General features: G+C 49.1%; 6 protein-coding genes and 1 non-coding gene across 7 annotated transcripts; 3 read left to right on the top strand and 4 right to left on the bottom strand.

The window, feature by feature from the left end:
* Nucleotides 1-207: 207 nt before the first annotated feature.
* K460DRAFT_t11 lies at nucleotides 208-303 on the bottom strand. Its single transcript has one exon. It is a non-coding gene; the product is annotated as a tRNA-Ala (tRNA).
* A 1458-nt stretch (nucleotides 304-1761) lies between these two features.
* On the top strand, nucleotides 1762-3109 carry K460DRAFT_28778 (ankyrin). The gene is made up of 2 exons (XM_040928997.1): nucleotides 1762-1943; nucleotides 1998-3109. The coding sequence occupies exon 2, from the start codon at nucleotides 2215-2217 to the stop codon at nucleotides 3079-3081; it is 867 nt and encodes a 288-aa protein (XP_040793713.1). The 5' UTR covers nucleotides 1762-1943; nucleotides 1998-2214; the 3' UTR covers nucleotides 3082-3109.
* A 1699-nt stretch (nucleotides 3110-4808) lies between these two features.
* Nucleotides 4809-6523, top strand: K460DRAFT_28798 (uncharacterized protein). Its single transcript, XM_040929008.1, has 3 exons — nucleotides 4809-5074; nucleotides 5123-5513; nucleotides 5565-6523. Exons 1-3 carry the CDS (start codon nucleotides 4979-4981, stop codon nucleotides 6473-6475), a joined length of 1398 nt encoding a protein of 465 aa, XP_040793714.1. The 5' UTR covers nucleotides 4809-4978; the 3' UTR covers nucleotides 6476-6523.
* A 48-nt stretch (nucleotides 6524-6571) lies between these two features.
* On the bottom strand, nucleotides 6572-7575 carry K460DRAFT_401179 (glutathione transferase; the record flags this gene model as incomplete). Its single annotated transcript, XM_040936396.1, has 3 exons — nucleotides 6572-6652; nucleotides 6701-7206; nucleotides 7257-7575. 3 exons carry the CDS (start codon nucleotides 7573-7575, stop codon nucleotides 6572-6574), a joined length of 906 nt encoding a protein of 301 aa, XP_040793715.1.
* Nucleotides 7576-9346: 1771 nt separating this feature from the next.
* K460DRAFT_272682 (uncharacterized protein) lies at nucleotides 9347-10440 on the bottom strand (the record flags this gene model as incomplete). Its single annotated transcript, XM_040927822.1, has 3 exons — nucleotides 9347-9839; nucleotides 9906-10192; nucleotides 10291-10440. The coding sequence occupies 3 exons, from the start codon at nucleotides 10438-10440 to the stop codon at nucleotides 9347-9349; spliced, it is 930 nt and encodes a 309-aa protein (XP_040793716.1).
* Nucleotides 10441-11756: 1316 nt separating this feature from the next.
* On the bottom strand, nucleotides 11757-14455 carry K460DRAFT_272442 (uncharacterized protein; the record flags this gene model as incomplete). The annotated part of the gene is made up of 6 exons (XM_040927798.1): nucleotides 11757-11843; nucleotides 11890-12422; nucleotides 12467-12552; nucleotides 12614-13256; nucleotides 13306-13777; nucleotides 13913-14455. The coding sequence occupies 6 exons, from the start codon at nucleotides 14453-14455 to the stop codon at nucleotides 11757-11759; spliced, it is 2364 nt and encodes a 787-aa protein (XP_040793717.1).
* Nucleotides 14456-15175: 720 nt separating this feature from the next.
* Nucleotides 15176-15619, top strand: K460DRAFT_401182 (uncharacterized protein; the record flags this gene model as incomplete). The annotated part of the gene is made up of 1 exon (XM_040936397.1): nucleotides 15176-15619. The coding sequence occupies one exon, from the start codon at nucleotides 15176-15178 to the stop codon at nucleotides 15617-15619; it is 444 nt and encodes a 147-aa protein (XP_040793718.1).
* Nucleotides 15620-15859: the final 240 nt, after the last annotated feature.

Consider the following 15859-nt stretch of genomic DNA (forward strand, 5'->3'; position numbering starts at 1 on the left):
GAATTTTGCTAGATCCAGCCTCAGCACACGTATTCGCCTACAGCCACTCGTACTAACGGTCGGCATCTGTCTTCAAGTGGGCAAAATGATACTAAAAGATGCGGGACTAGTCGACGACGTCTAGTCACGAATCCCGATTTTTGTATGAGTAAAGCAAAAAGATGCATAAATGCATAAAGATGTGCAAAAAGGCAAAAAAGGCAAAAATGGACTCGCGGGGAATCGAACCCCGGACCACTCCCAATCGCTGTTCCAGGAGGCTAGAGATGCTAAGGGAGTATTATACCACTAAACCACGAGCCCGTTTCGTGTTCTGATGAAGAAAATTTGGAATTAGGAAAATATAAGTACTTATAGATTTTCAGCTTTGCTATGCAGTTTACTTGCTAACCTAGTAATTCCGTCCGACAGGTGCTTACGCTAGTAGCGCTTGTTATTAGTAGCTGAAATCAACCCCATTCGCGAAAATGAGAAGTGGTTTTCGCTTCTCGAATCTTAATCATGAATCAACGACACAGAGGGGCTCGCTGCATTATTTTTGTGCTGCCTTCGAGGAGAAGATCTTTATTAATCACGTCGAATGTTGCAAGAATCAGTAGGGTGCTGAACAATACTTTCCGGTATAGAACGACTCGCTTAAGAATTCCCGCCTCCTCTTTCACAGCACAGATCGGCCTGACAGTGTAGGGACTCAAGCCACATTAATAGGCATCCTTCAAGGGGACTCGGCAACATGCCTGGTGACAGATTCTCGGCCTCGTCCTCGCGCCCGTCGCAAGGTATAAGTTCTACCAGATTCCTCTACAGCGGCGACTCGTGGGCAAGATGGATCACCCTCTGTACGGTATCCTACTGCTCCCGGACCTGGAATGTATTCGCCTGCTAGATCTTGACACTTCAACGGACGAAGGGCCGATCAAATACTTCTTAATTGTGTACAATATCAACGAAAAGCCCAGCTAGACAGCTTTGTCCTACACGTGGTGTTTCCCATTCCAGAGCTCGTTCCCCGAGTGCAAGGAGCGGGACCGTCTTAACCCCACGACAAGGATATACTGCAACGGCGAGGACTTCTCGTTGACAACAATCTTTACTCTTGTCTGGTCAGCTGCGTAAGGAGAAAATCAACCAGCATTTGTGGGCCGATGCCATCTGCATCAACCAAAAATAAGGATGGTCGTTGCCAAGGTGCCCAAGTTCATCGCCGACGTGCGCTGGTTTGGGTCTATAATCACAAAAGCTGAGGCATGGCTAGCCGACGGCAACTGGTACAACGCTCTGCATGTAGGCCCAGAATCATTCGTTCACCGACTAGACGGCTTCTTCGGCATTAAAAGCGAAGAACAAGCTCTCGCAGCGTAGACCAGCTATCTTCTTCATGCCAGAGCTTGTTTCAGCTGTACCGTAGCCGAAGACTACTACTACGCTTCCATGGGTATCGCCGCCCGGCTCTGCAGTACCACGAACGTCCTGCTCATGCCCAAAGTCGGCGCCCCCGGGAACTATATACAGAGCTCACCGCTAGAATTCTCTCCACCAGCAGAACCGTAGCCTTCCTCGCTGTCAACGGCGACCTAGCGCGCAAGCATCACGGTGGAATACCCTCGTGGGTCCCGGACTTCAAACCTAACCCAATGTCTTTCAACGACCTCTACCCCCGGATACATGTCTATAATCAGAGATGAACCGAAGTTCGAGAGGTCAGTTCCGTAGTCAAGCTGTGAGCCTGTCTCAACACTTGATGGCGGTGAACTTCGGCTATCAGAATTTCGGGCTAATGAAAATGCGTATAATACGGTAGAGATATCTAGAGCATTTTCGTATGTAGATACTCACTAAGTCGCCTGCCCTGGACTCACATGTCTTCACATGCCATACATACACTCGTTGCAAAGGTTGAACCATGGATTAGAGGACACTGAGAGTCAGCGTACCGTGTTTTGGTAAGTCGGTAACTCCATGACTCATCTCATGCCACAGAAGCTATAAGAGTCCAGGGCGAACCTCAACCCGACACCAACTCACCCGCGACGCAAGCTATCACACAAATCCCCGAGGCGCAAATAGCCAACACACAAGTACTTTTCCTAAGATACAAACAGTCGACGCACACACAAGGCCACTTACCTCAACGAATCGCGAACTCATCTTCGCACTCGCCAAGGTTTCCGCAACCAAACAGACACGCCGTCGAAACGAATTTTAAACTTCACAATGGGCCTCCCAAATCTCCCAAAGGCAGTTGCCTCTGCCATCGCATCAGGCGATGCCGCCCAATTGAAAGATCTCTATCAGCCTAACAACATGACGCTAGAGGATATTGCCACACACGCTGCAGCTCGCGGGAAGCCCTCAATTATGCAATGGTGTTGCGACCAAGGCTGGAGGCCTCCTCGAGAATCTTTCAATAGTAATTTCGTCTCCCATGCCGTATATGGGGAATCTCCTTCCATCTTCCAAATCCTGATTGATAATGGTTTGGATCTCAACGCCCATGAAAACGAGCTTCACGGCGACCCACTGGCTAGTGCTGTTGAAAACGGTAACTATAACTTTGCAAAGTGGTTGCTTGAGCATGGGCATCGATCAACACCGAATGATTCGATTTTTGGGGATGACACTGCTATTGTATCTACGATTTATGCAGACAGGGCTAATCAAGAAATGCTTAAGCTGCTGCTTGATCATGGACATGATTTGGAGAATACTGGGGCTGGGGTGGTAGCTGCTGAGGAGGGAAACGTGGAGGCGCTAAGACTGCTTCTAGATCGGGGTCTCAACGTCGAAGAGCGACGCCGTGTCACTAACTATGGTACTGCAGATGAGACGTACGATACGGAAGGCACGGCACTCTACCACGCTTGTAAGCAGGGTAACGAGGAATGCGTCGAATTGTTGCTGCAACGAGGCGCGAATCCGCTAGCCGAAGACCTCAATGGGAGATCTTGCCTGGATATCGCGAGGCAGGGTGGCGATGATTATGAATACATTGTGTGGCTTTTGGAAAACAGCGGATCGGTGAACTCAGCCAGTGCAGCTCAGACGCTTTTGGGGTTCATCAAACGATTGTTCTTCTTCTAAATCAAATCGGTCGCCTGCCGCACCCCAAGAGACTGGAATTTCAACACGTACGACATCACGCTGGATCTCCAGAGCTGAAACGTTTTGGCGGTCCATGGTCGCTACTTTGGCGTTGGATTGAGTCCTTTCTACTGCCCGAGCAGCGGCTAGAGCCTCTTTGCGCTTCAGCTGCATACATCGCCATCCCAAACTCGATTGCTGAAGCTGCCGTCCACATATGCTAATACACACCGCCATAATGGCAAAAGAGGCAATCATCGTACGCGTCGCGACCACGATTGGTGTTTAGGGTTGCTGCCATTAGACGTCGGTGAAATCGCAATGAAGGGGTCGCAAGATATGCCTTTTCATCGAACCGCCGCCCCTGATGAACACAATTCTTCGAAATGGGGAGCACGCCTTTTCTTCGCACATCCGCTCTCGTGACGCCCTCCCGCTACCACTGTCCCGTTTACGTTTCGATGCCCACGGCAAACCACACCATCACCACTATACCACAAGCCATTTGGGCCTGTTTGATGATTAGAGCCCTGTTTTTTATTACGAAACCGAATCAGAATTTACCCAACAACGGTTGTGTCAAGGACTTCATCTCCTGAGGCCCTGGAGGCCCAATCGTTTTGGGCTCCCACAAAGTTCTCTGGCATGTAAACAGCTTATTTAACAGCTTGCCTATTAAGTCTTTTGGGAATGCGATACTGTACAGGCCTTCACATGCGTTGGGATACATGCGCGATATGGGGTGGGGTAAATATCTTTTCAACAGCATTATAAGACCTTACAGTGCTAAACTATAGGTAGAAGGTTTTAGGTTTCGTAATGTTAGATTCTTGTAGTTAACTTTTTAATAACAGTTAAAATGTTTCAATTGGCTAACACTACGTGTATCTGAGAGCAGTCTGGACAAGAGAGGTAGAAAGCCGCACTTCGGAAATCGCTCTTGCGAAACATCTTCCTAATTCCACGAGCGAACCACATTATGCCTATTTTCCACAAGCCCTGCGTTGTTACCGCCGGCTGGTCTGCGTATCTAACCAGCTCTAAGCATCGATTCTGAAAATACTTCTTGAAATACTTTTTGAAACTCGCAAGCCGAAATACTAGCCTTTAGTTAAGTAGGAGGGTAGATAGTACCACTAAACCACGATCCTAGTGATGATTAATGGAGATTTGAAGAGACGATGGCAATATAAAGAAGGTCGCAGTTGTTGCTTAAGCGAGCAGGCGGGTGGTACCGGTATATTTCGGCCCTTTTAACATTTATTTCCCCGCTTATTTCTTCTTTTCACGTGTCAGGGGCTAAGTGTCACAAACAGTTCTAACTAACTCGTCCGCTAAGAGCTTTGACTTCAATTCTCTCGTACTGAGCTCTGAAAACGCACATCTCAGTGGCCCTTGCGGTCGTGAAGATCCAAGGCTGGCTCCTCGGGTGTGCAACATGAAGTTTCGGTCCTTCAGGCTGGCTAGCAAGACGCAATCTACATCACAAACTCCAAAACTGTTCGCTGAAAAAGCCCGTGGCGTCGGTAAGATCATCCCAGACCTGACCCGACAGGACCATTCACTTTCTAATCTGGTGAAATCAGATGAAAGAACCCCTGAGGCGGATTTGTATCGTTATACCCGTCAACGGTGGCTGTAAAACCGACCCCTAGCCAAGCCTACCAAAGAACCTACTTACGATATGTCTACAGAAAGAATGAGCGAGGGGAGTTAGCAAAACGCTATCTCAAATTTAATTTACCGCAGCTGCTTAAAGAAGCTGTTGGTGTTTGCAGGGGAGCCCAGCACTGTTTGTCTCTTAGTCCTACAACGTGCATTATCACTAAACTTGCGAACAGGTACCCAAGTCCTGAAGTGCATTGAAGGCTTGCATAACAAGGCTTTTATTCTCACTATGGACAATGGTGCACAAGTCTTCGCGAAACTTCCGAACCCAAATGCCGGGCCAGCTTATTACACGACGGCGTCCGAAATCGCTACCCGGCAAATGGTATGTGATGATGCCAGCTTGAGAATTACACATAACTGATAGAATCAGCTTAGAGACGTCTTCGATATTCCTGTCCCTCGCGTGCTTGCGTGGTCTTGTGATGCTGTGAATAACTCGGTTCAGGCCGAGTACATTCTTGAAGAGAAGGTTTCCGGCGTTCGGTTAGGCGCGGTATGGTACAAATTGCCCTGGGCAACAAAGCTGGCTATTGTCGATCAGGTGGCCCAAATTGATGCCTCTTTGAATGCCGTGAAATTCAAGAAACATGGTTGCATATATTTCAAAGACGACCTCCAACGCTTGACCGGAAAATCAGAGGCCATGCAACTCAACTTAGGCCAGCAAGATTCGACTCTTGAGCGATATGCAATGGGACCTTTAGTTAAGGCAGAGCTTTGGAGCAGTGCTCGTGAGCAATTGGCTATTGATCGAGGCCCATGTACGTTGAGGGCTAATCCAAGGTCATGCGGCAGATGCTGATCAGAAGCAGGGGATAGCCCAAAAGCGTATGCGCAAGCATTAGGCGCCAATGAAGTGTCATGGATCAGAAATAATGCCAAATTTCGAATGAACTACTATCGGTCGCCAAAAGATCCTGAGCTACCTGAAGACGCCATTCACTTACTCGCCAAGTATGAACAAGTCGCGCCACTGTTGACTCCAGCATCAAACGACGAGTCATCTGCCACAAAACTTCTCTGGCATCCCGATCTCCATCTCGACAATGTATTTGTGGATCCAGTTTCACATAAAATCACTAGTATCGTGGACTGGCAATCGGCAGTTGTGGCACCGCTGTTTTATCAGTCCGGTGTCCATCGAGCGTTCCGATATTACAAGACTGTCCAAGAGGGCTGGGTCATGCCCGAGAAGCCCGAAAATTTCGATACCCTGCGCCCTGAAGAGCAAAAACAAATCGACCGCAATCTGGAGAGCGAAACGATACACAAATACTACGAACTTCAAACTATGAAACGTGCACCGCTTCACTGGGATGTTCTCCAGCGATCATCAGTGCCTATGCTTAGAAAGCCTGTCTGGCTTGTGACCGGCGTATGGGAGAACCGGGATCTGTTCTTCTTGCGTGACTCGCTCATTGCTCTCGTTGCCCGATGGAATGACATCTTTGGGGAAGATACACCATGCCCCATAAAATTCTCAAAAGAAGAACTTGAGTTGCATGCGAAGGAGGAAGAGAACATGGATGGTGTTGGTAAAATGCTGTCACTATTCCAAGACCAAGGTGTTCTACCAGCAGATGGTATGGTGCAACCTGAGGAGTACCAGACTGCTATTGAAAACTGCCACAGGTACAGAGAAGTCTTCCTGAACGCGGCTCAGAATGAGAGTGAGAGAGATCTGTACTCCAAACTCTGGCCGTACCAAGGGCATTCTGAGTAAATACATTAATTATTCGTCCCCTCTTCTCTCTCTCCCAACGAAAACGTATGTAGACAATATCAACAAAACTTTGATAACGGACCAAGTTCAAAACAGTTACAGCGGCATGATAGGTGGAACTGGACCAGCAGGTACGATTCCGTTCCCGGCAGCAACAGATGAATATCCTCGCTTGATCTTTCGAGTCAGCATGTGGCTTTTGAGTGCGGCCAAGGCCAGACTTACTACATCGAAGTGAGTAGTGCTCTTGAATGCACCTCTGTTCGTCTCTGGCCCCTCGCTCCAGTACAAACGTCTCAGCCAAGCATGAAGGCGAGGGTAGTCCAGACGAATCATCCGCATGTTGCATTTGAAGAGCGGGTAATATGCTACATCGAAACGAACAAGCGTCGTGTATAGGCGGATGTCAGCCTCGGTGATGTGTTGCCCAAACAAGTAGGGGTAATGCTCAGCTTGGGAGAGGTGGTGTTCCAAACGGTCCAAGGACTGAAAAAGCCTGGAAATATGCTCATTGTATGCCGCCTGTGACGTGGCAAACCCAACCTTGTAGACACCATTGTTGACCGTATCGTATACCCAAGAGTTGAGCGAATCGATACCAGTCCTAAGGTGGGGTGGGATGAATGCAGCGGCTCCTTTGTTCACCTCACGCAGATGGGGAGGTAAAAGTGGATCGAAGGCTTCGAATAAGATGCGAATAATGTCAGCACTCTCGTTGTTCACAATGGTATCTAATCATGTCAGTCCACGCCCTTACACACCAAATTGATCGCTCTCCTACCTTGCTTCTTATCCCACATCAGAGGAATGGTTATCCTTCCATTGTAGTACGGATCTGCCCTCAAGTACAGCTCTTTCAGCCATCTACAACCATGTATAGGATCCCTTTCTGGACCCCTGTGGCCAGAGAAATACCAGCCATGGGTCGGATCTCTTGCATCAACTTCTACTAGTTGTACAATGTCCTCTAGGCCCTTCAGCGCGCGAACAATGATAGCGCGGTGAGCCCATGGGCAGACATAGTTGATGTAGAGTATATATCGATCCTTCTCTACAGCGAATTGCTCGGAGGGAATGAGGTTGCGGAACTTGGAAGGCATTTGGCTCCACGGAATTTTGGCGTCAAGGGTATCACGGCACACGGGCTACGCAACGGGTTTCGTAAGTCGAATGCCGCTTGGAAGGTACATGTAAAGAAAGCTCGGTGTAGTTAGTAGATGGCTCACCTGGGGACCGGTCATGGTGCTCGCTTTAAGAACCTAGCAGCGAATCTGCGCAGACCGGCGCCGAAGATATCCAGACTGCGAGTGGGGTATCCATCGTCTTTCCGAATGGGAAGTGGAATCTCTGGCGCTTGTTATATGATTACAAAACAACAGAACGCGAGCAAGGATGATTAGTAGAGGCTACTGCGCGAGAGCGGCTGTGTCTCAGAAGGAACTAGTAGGAGCGATAGCTGCAGACACTACAGAGAGGGCAGAAGAAAACACCACGGCGTCAATTACAGTGTCGTCGGATATGATTTGCGATCGAACAGACACACCGTGATCGTACGAGTGATTGAATATTGAAGTAGCGGCCGAGGCTCGCTTACGTTGGGCAACTTCAGCCGATACCCGGCACTCCTCACGCTGACCAGCCAGTCAGCCTTAAAGTTCCATGCTGCCGTGCAGCTGTTCCCGTACGACCTTGCACGAGTTGAAACGACAACGCGTTGAACGGTCTACGAGCAGATCGAGGATGCCATATTACTCGAATAGCGACAACAATCAGATACCCAAAATCAGCCTGCAATACCGCCGTAATCACATACTCGATGGGCACCCTCGGACAGAGGCTTCACTCACTAGTTGTTACGTGGACACCAACCGACTTGCTCCATCAATATACCTCATTGAAGTGGTATCTTGCTAACATTTTTGCATCAGGCTGAGGAGTGTCACACCTTCTATGGAGAGAATCAACCCCCGTGAGTTTTCGTACGATGTCATATCATTATCTGAACCATCGGTCCACATGCAGTACTCCCTGTTGTAGAACGTCTGAGGTCAATTAACCTAGTTCAATTTTCCGGCGACATGAAAGCACACATAATTGCTCGAATTCACCAACAAGGCGCTAGTTTTTTGCCATGTTGCGAATCTAACGTTCACAACTAACAGGCTACAAGCGCATATCGTACGATTGCCAGCGAGCTACTAGAAAGATGTATATGCTCACAGATTACTTATTCTCCGCAAGAAAGCTTGTCCATCTAGCGCCCATGGCGTAAATGTGAGGGTAGCGGCTCGCAAGCTGTGACAGCTAATTGTTGCACCCGCCCAATGCATTTTCTTCTTCTCCCGGATTAGTTATTCCACTGACGGCCGGCAGCGGCGCGCAGGGTGCCTTCTAAGATATGGGGCGATCATGTCGTCTCCACCTCTTGTCGTCTATTGAGTAAAGCTCCCTAGGCTATGTACGCTTTCGCTGGGTTTCATTTGTGGATCATACGGGGCATGGTGATTACTAGTCCGATGCTGCGCATTTACGTCTATCAGTGGGGCGCCTTTAACACCGTAGCAGGATAGTTTGATACATCTTTTGGTCTTCTAGTAGTCCTAGAAAGGAAAAATGCTGTACATGAATAGATGAATATGTCTTCTACTGTGACCGGAACAAACAAAGGATATCTAAGAGTATGCGACTGTAGAGGAGATGGTAGTATGCTATGTAGTAAGAATCGCTAAATCATAATGCAAATAGATAAGCATGATTACATCCAACAATCGCTCAGGACATACCGAATGCTCAAATGCGAGGGCAGTTTTCAACATCTGGACGGTAGCAATCTTCTTCTCAGAGTCATCTTTACTCTTGTCCCTGACATGCTCATCTCACTCCCCCACCGCTGAAACTATACCCACTTCCCGATTGGCTCGTCTGCTTATTTTCTCCGCCGACTCCAGGAGAGCCAGCTGCTTGCCTATACTCTTCATATCCGCCTGGACTTAAGGCGTCGCCCGCCCCAGGCCGCGGCCCATCTCTATAATCTGCGTATGACGGCATAGGTCTTCCATATCCCGTTCTGTCCTCCCCCCAACTGAGTGGTCTACCTGGATGTCTGCCCTCATCCGTTTCCGTCGAGTTCAACAGTGCGTACTCGTCTTCTTGTTGGTTGCCGCCGTGTTCCGTGAGTCGGTCTACGGAGTCTATAGAATCGCGGTGCCCAGGTTCGATCTCGGCGGACCATGCGTTATCTTTTGATGTTTCACCGGAGATGTGGTGTGGGTTTGGCGCAGAAGATTCGTAGGGGAGGACGCCTTCGCGGAGGAACTTTAGGAGGTAGTAGGAGCTTACTGCCGTTGTAATGGCGAAGAATAGGCTATCAAATTCCACCATTAGCATTTGTTATGGTGCGCATGAAAGTGAGCAGAGAGGGAGGACCTACAATAACAGACTGCCAATTCCTACAGCCGCTTTACTAACTTTGCACTTGCTCTCACTCCCATACTTGAATGTGGTGCAGTTTCGCTCGTTATCGGATACCTTCTTCTCTTTCGCACCCTCCTTGATGCCATGGCTGTTCCACACGGCAACTGCTACAAAGGCTGCAAACCAGAGCATTGTATACAGCGCATCGACTGCAAGAAAGGCATATGCGTTTCCGAAGCGCTGCGCGCGAGACCACATCGGCACCATTACTAGGTAGATTATCGCGGGAATGGATACGAAGCACTGGGGCGGTTGTCAGCCTAACTCTCTCAATCTGTCATTGTAACGGCTTTGCGATTCCGATCTACTACCCCCGAAATCCTCCTAGAGATAGAGCCTACCATAGCAAGATAAAACTTAGTCGGTCCTCCTGTTGACCCGTCCTTGATCATGACGGCAATCGTGAGACATGCTGCTATGAAAACGAGTATAGCCTGGAAACCATGTGCCGTGGCCTTGCATTTCTGAATATAGGACTGTGGTATCCGCATGGTCGCGCTCTCTTCTCTCAATATTCGTTTCGAAGAGCTTAGAGCATGCGTTATCGAGGCGGGAAGGCGAAAAGGGTGAGTGTAAACACAGCACAGCCCTACTACGGAAACGTTCGCTCGAGAGGGTTCGGAGGTGCCGGAGGAGGTCCCAACGGGCTACTACCGCTACGTCGAAGTCGAGTTTGAAGACCAAGGAGAGGGGAATCGCTCGCTCGCAAGATAGAGAAGCCTAGAGAGTGTTGTGAAGGTGATGCGCAGTAAAATGAGTGAATGTCAAACATCTTCGAGTCTCAGCCTCAGCTGTGGATCCGCGTAGCTCGCGCAGCCTCGCGCCCCCGCGCCACCAGGGTATTTGCCCTAACCCGGCAACGCATGCTCGCCTTGGGTAGCGCATATTATTAATAGAGCGATTAGGCGACGGTGGTAGGCTGTTCAAAGACAAGTGGATGGCGAGTGTCCTTGAAATCTTTTGAGTTTGGGTGTTTGGAATGATGACGTCTCTACCATGTTGCACCTTGATAAGTGGCCATCTCGCATTCAGGCATGGTATCTATATTTTAGAATATTGGAATGCATCCCTTTTTAATTTCGACGAAGAAAATACTTTTCACTTTGTTGCATGCGCTTTACATGCGCAACGAGTACGCCTTGCCAGGCACCGATTTTTTCAGCTCACAGCCTTCAGGGTCATTCCATCACACCGCCGCACCAGACATAGATTCAGCACACATGATTAACCCAACGGTTTTTCAGGTACACAGAAGATGTTTTCGGGAGACCAAAACAGCTATGGCAATTATCTTTTAAGCTATCCCCATGTTTTCATCGTCCAGCCCGCCATGACTAACCTTCAATATCCTGATCGCTCTGCACCAGCCGAAGCATACACAGGAGAAAGTTCACCACAAATCTGGACTCAACCTCGATTGAGCCTAGCCGATAACATCTTCAGCAATAGGATCGCCCTACCAATGGCCTCGTGTTTTGGTCGTTATAGGTCGGTAGTAGCACAACCTCAAACAGTCTGATGTCCTTGGAGAAGTTGAATAATCTAGTCGCCTCTACCAACGCAAAGAGGTCTTCGAAACGAGATTCTGTTGGGCTTGTGCAGCGGTGTAGCGTCCTTCACCTCATTGGATTCGATATCATTCAAGACACAAAGCAGTCGCAGTGATGTAGGGGTGTTATGTAGGTGGCCGCTTGTCGCTAGCGAGTCCTTTCTTGTTTTTTTAGGCCAGGTAGTAGCGCAGCCTAGAGCTCGGCTACGTTGATGATGGCGATATAAAAGCATCCTTCTATTGGGATCCTAGATTTGATCATCCCGTCCACGGTGGAAAATAGCTATCTTCTATCGGCATTGCAGCAGGCTCATTCTCGTAGTTGAAGGGGTCACCCCAGAAGCCCTTGTCAAGTTAGTCAAAATCTAAGCCATTTCAGGAGGCTACTAACGAAGTCGAAGTCTGGCATGATGCCAAGAGTGGGTTGAACGTCGCCAATTATGTTGTTGATGATGTTTAGATTGATATCGTCCCAGCAAGGTGCATCCTGACCCTCCATGGATTGCATGGGCTGTAATAGCTCCAATGGAGGCGGTATTTGTTGGGATTGTGCTGGTAACTCTTGTGAAACGTACTGCCTAGAAGACGTTGGCAAGGCGTAACTAGGTGTAGTTTCCATTCCAGGATACGCAGAAACATTGTTGCTCGTAGAGTTATCCCGCCGAATGGATGTGGACAGCGGTGGAGGAGGGCTAGTGAAAGATGCTGATGTTTGCACCTGGCTCCTTGGAGACGCGTTGTGCTCAGCTACAGCCTTGTCAATCATGTTCTTAACAGCTTGCCATGCTTTAGCGCTGTTGTTTTCTCGGAGAATGCGAGATATTTTCAGCGCTCTCAATGCACGTTGCCGATCTGGAGCGTCGAATAATGGATTACGAAGTTCTGAGAGAACATGCATGATGGCTTGGAAAGAAGCAATTCCACCTTCAAAGGTTAGCAATTGATCAACAGATGAATAGATAACGCACTTATGTGCCACTGAAAACGAGCTGCATCGACATCAGCAGCTGCACTATTCAGTGTTTCTATACAATTCACAGATTTCTCGAATATTCTACATCAAATTAGCAGTTGCCAGCTGGCCTGCGGAAAAGATGTATGCCTGATTCACTTACGATCTGCGTATGTCATCAGAGAAGACCACGTCGCGGTAAGCACGAGGCATGCGGAGCCAGAATAGCAAATAACACCGCCACTCCAGGAGAGAGGCCAGACCTAGCGTCAACCTCTGCATTGGGATTTCCGGGTTCAGGTATTGGAGATACTTTCTCTGGTTCTCCTCATGATCCTCGTCAAGCATGACTTTGATCTGCTCATAGAGATTCTGGAGCTCTCGCGCGGGATCAAGACGGGAGGCTCCGTGGAGACCCGAATCCAACATGCGCCGCTCCAAGCGATATGTGCTCTGAACTATTCGCCGCAATGCTCGCATACCCATGTACCTTACGAGTTGGAACGACATCGATGTGAACTTCTCTTCGTCATAAGGCGCGGGACCTGGGCTTGCTCCGTCGATAAGGTCCTCATCGTCAATGTTGCGCGGAAACAGTGTAGTATAAAAGTCTTCGGATATGCTCGGCTCTTGGCCCTTACATTCGGCTGCGCGATACTCCAGGTGACCTAATTGATGCCACATGCGGCGGCGTAGCTCGGTAGTAACAGCATCCATTGACCCGGTGGGGAACAAAGATGGGTCCCGGTGAAGACCTTGGTTTAGGGCGATGCGAACGGCGATACCTAGTAGTACCCATGCTTTACCTAGTCTTACTGTGAGCGACGCAACGTCAAAAATTGGTGGCAAGATTACCCATGTCTTCTTCTTTGCTGATGCAAGTCAGCCATAGGACGAACCCCTGAAATATCTCAAGATTTGATGTCGTTAGATAGTTTTCCCTGGCGAGTGATATCTCGACACCGAGCTGAAAGCGGTCTAACAGGCTTTCTTTACTTTCGCCAAACTTGTTTTGGACGACCTTTGGAGGCAAGGAATTGATTGCAGAGAAGAAAATAGCAAAGGCGATCGGATGGGCCTCGCTATTGTATGAGGCAAACTTGCGAAGCACTGTTGGCTTATGCGTGATCCTCACCATCGGATCCACGTTCGCAAAATAAACATCTAGGAGGGTATCACGATGCTCTTGAGTACTCGGTAACAGCTGCTCAAGGTTGGATCCGGCGCCTGCACGGCCTAACGAAAGTAAATCTACGAGACTGCTTTGCGGTACTCTTTTTCTCTCTTCATCTGTCTTATCACCCAAAAGGGCTTTGATATCTTGAATCTGCAACAGTTGTCAGCGCCTTGTATGTAATGAACCCCTGTACCAACATATGTCAGGAATGAAAACCCATCGATGGTAAGCGCTTGTCAAAACAAAGTACGGTACCAGTTACAACCATCTAAGAGCGGAACTCACCTCATCAGCAAGTAATGCATAATGCAAGGAAGAAACAAACTGAGACTGTCCGCCATCCAGGAGTAGAGTTCCATCACCATCATCAGAAGCCATGCCTCCGCCATGGGAGGTTTGACTGGTCGAAGTGGGCGTCAACCGTGTCTCCGGTTCTGGTTTTCTCTCAAAGTCGGCACTGGAACGCGCGGATGGAATCGGATTTGTTCCCTGTCTCGTAACGGCTTGTTCCAAGAGTAACTCAAGCCTATCCAGTCGCGCCTGAACGTCGCTATTCTTCGCAATCTTTCCATTGCTGGTGATCATAGGCTTTGAGATCCTCCCGGTACTCGTCGACGCTTGCACCTGATCCGTCCAGGTACAAACATGATTTCCTCGTGTGCAAGAACTGCAGACCGGGTGCACATGGTCACACTTGACCTTTCGCCGCCGGCATGTTAGGCAAGACGAGATAACCCGTTGTCGTCCGCTGCTTGGTTTTGGTGCTGAAGTAGGCGACTGAGACTGACTCTGACTCTGCGACTGGGCAGTGATGTTTGTTTCGACCATCCGTTCAAGATATGGACCAGCTCTTTTCATTAGGTCCACGAAGTTTGCGATCAAGTCGATCGGAGTCCGGCAAAGAAATCGATCCGCTTGAGCCTCAAATAAACCTTATCGCCCCGCACGTGAAGACGCACGTGAAATTTGGCCTTTCCTGTTTCGGTCTAGTCTTGATCGTTGGAATGTGCGTTCCAACGTTAACTCCGATCTTCCCTGCAACATCGACACGAAAGGACACAGCCGATGATTGCATAGGAGACTCGCGAAAACACTGGTTCATAAGTCGTTGCTTTAACCTGCTGGGTCCTGTAGCTCCAACATGCAATTATACCTAAGTAGATCTTCGGAACATGGAGCTAATGCTGTGACAAAGCAAACTAAGTATGCTAGCCTACGTCTCTCGCTCTCATATAATGTTGGTCGCGCGAATTGGCCGTTATTCTCTAGCGTGCAGAGTATTCAAAGCGCCGAGGCCCAAAACACCATCAGATGCAGCTGTCGAAGCCATGCCATCCAGTAACAGCACTGGATGCTGCAAGTTTGTTTGTTCGGGTCAGCATACTGTCAAGTACTCATTAAGAGGAAAAGACGAAGCTGCGAGACATTAAAGGTATAAATTTTGGCAAACCCTGCTAGGATATATAAGTCTTCTTATTTCCCCGTATTGCGGTTTCCCCTCGAATTCTGGATGGACGGTTCTTGCGTTGCTAAACGGTGGAGGACGCAATGGAGAAGGAACACCTCAGCGTAGCTGAAGATGTTCCAAAACATCAACATGAGAGAACGGTAAGAACGATAGAAGCCATTCAGCGGTCAAAAATGCGGCTTCTCGTCGGTATCGTCTTCAGCTGCATTCTAGCGATAATCGCAGGTGGACCTGCATGGCGGATCGTCGTTTGCGATGCAGCCAGCATCGTAATCTTCGCTTTCCCCATCGGTCCACTCTGTCATTACGTAGAACGCATGAAGAACGATAACGACAAAGTCAATTCCGATTCCGAAGCCGCCGATGACGCTCACGAGGTCGCTCAGCCGGGGGTACCATCTCCACAGTACGTAGCCCGGCTCTTCCTCCTTCGTCAAATCGAGCAACATCAGCGGACAGGGCCCCATCCTCGGATGGAGGTCGACCCTAGTTCGGGATCGGTGACAATTGTAGCTGGTGAGTAGGGTGGGGTTACTAACCAGGGCGGGCGGGTGGGCCCGGTCGTTGGAATCATATTGGCTGGTCGGTGTCGAGCTCGCAACGGGAGCTGGACGAAGACAGTATGTGTATCTGCTACAACCTCTTTCGCACCCATGATCTGATTATCAGCCAGTGACATGAGTGGGGTATTCCTCCCGCCCAGCGTCAAATATCAGGGTCACGTCTTCACACAATCTGCGTTGTTCTCTGCCGATACATCCGTC

Source organism: Cucurbitaria berberidis, assembly GCF_010015615.1.
Source record: "Cucurbitaria berberidis CBS 394.84 unplaced genomic scaffold K460scaffold_1, whole genome shotgun sequence".
NCBI lineage: Eukaryota > Fungi > Ascomycota > Dothideomycetes > Pleosporales > Cucurbitariaceae > Cucurbitaria > Cucurbitaria berberidis.

What these genes read in the sequence shown, in the direction of transcription:
- K460DRAFT_28778 (XM_040928997.1), top strand. Translation starts at nt 2,215, where the DNA reads ATGGGCCTCCCAAATCTCCCAAAGGCAGTTGCCTCTGCCATCGCATCA.
- K460DRAFT_28798 (XM_040929008.1), top strand. Translation starts at nt 4,979, where the DNA reads ATGGACAATGGTGCACAAGTCTTCGCGAAACTTCCGAACCCAAATGCC. An exon ending in AAATCGCTACCCGGCAAATG is followed by an intron (nt 5,075 to 5,122) that starts GTATGTGATGAT and finishes TGATAGAATCAG; the next exon opens with CTTAGAGACGTCTTCGATAT. An exon ending in GGCTATTGATCGAGGCCCAT is followed by an intron (nt 5,514 to 5,564) that starts GTACGTTGAGGG and finishes GATCAGAAGCAG; the next exon opens with GGGATAGCCCAAAAGCGTAT.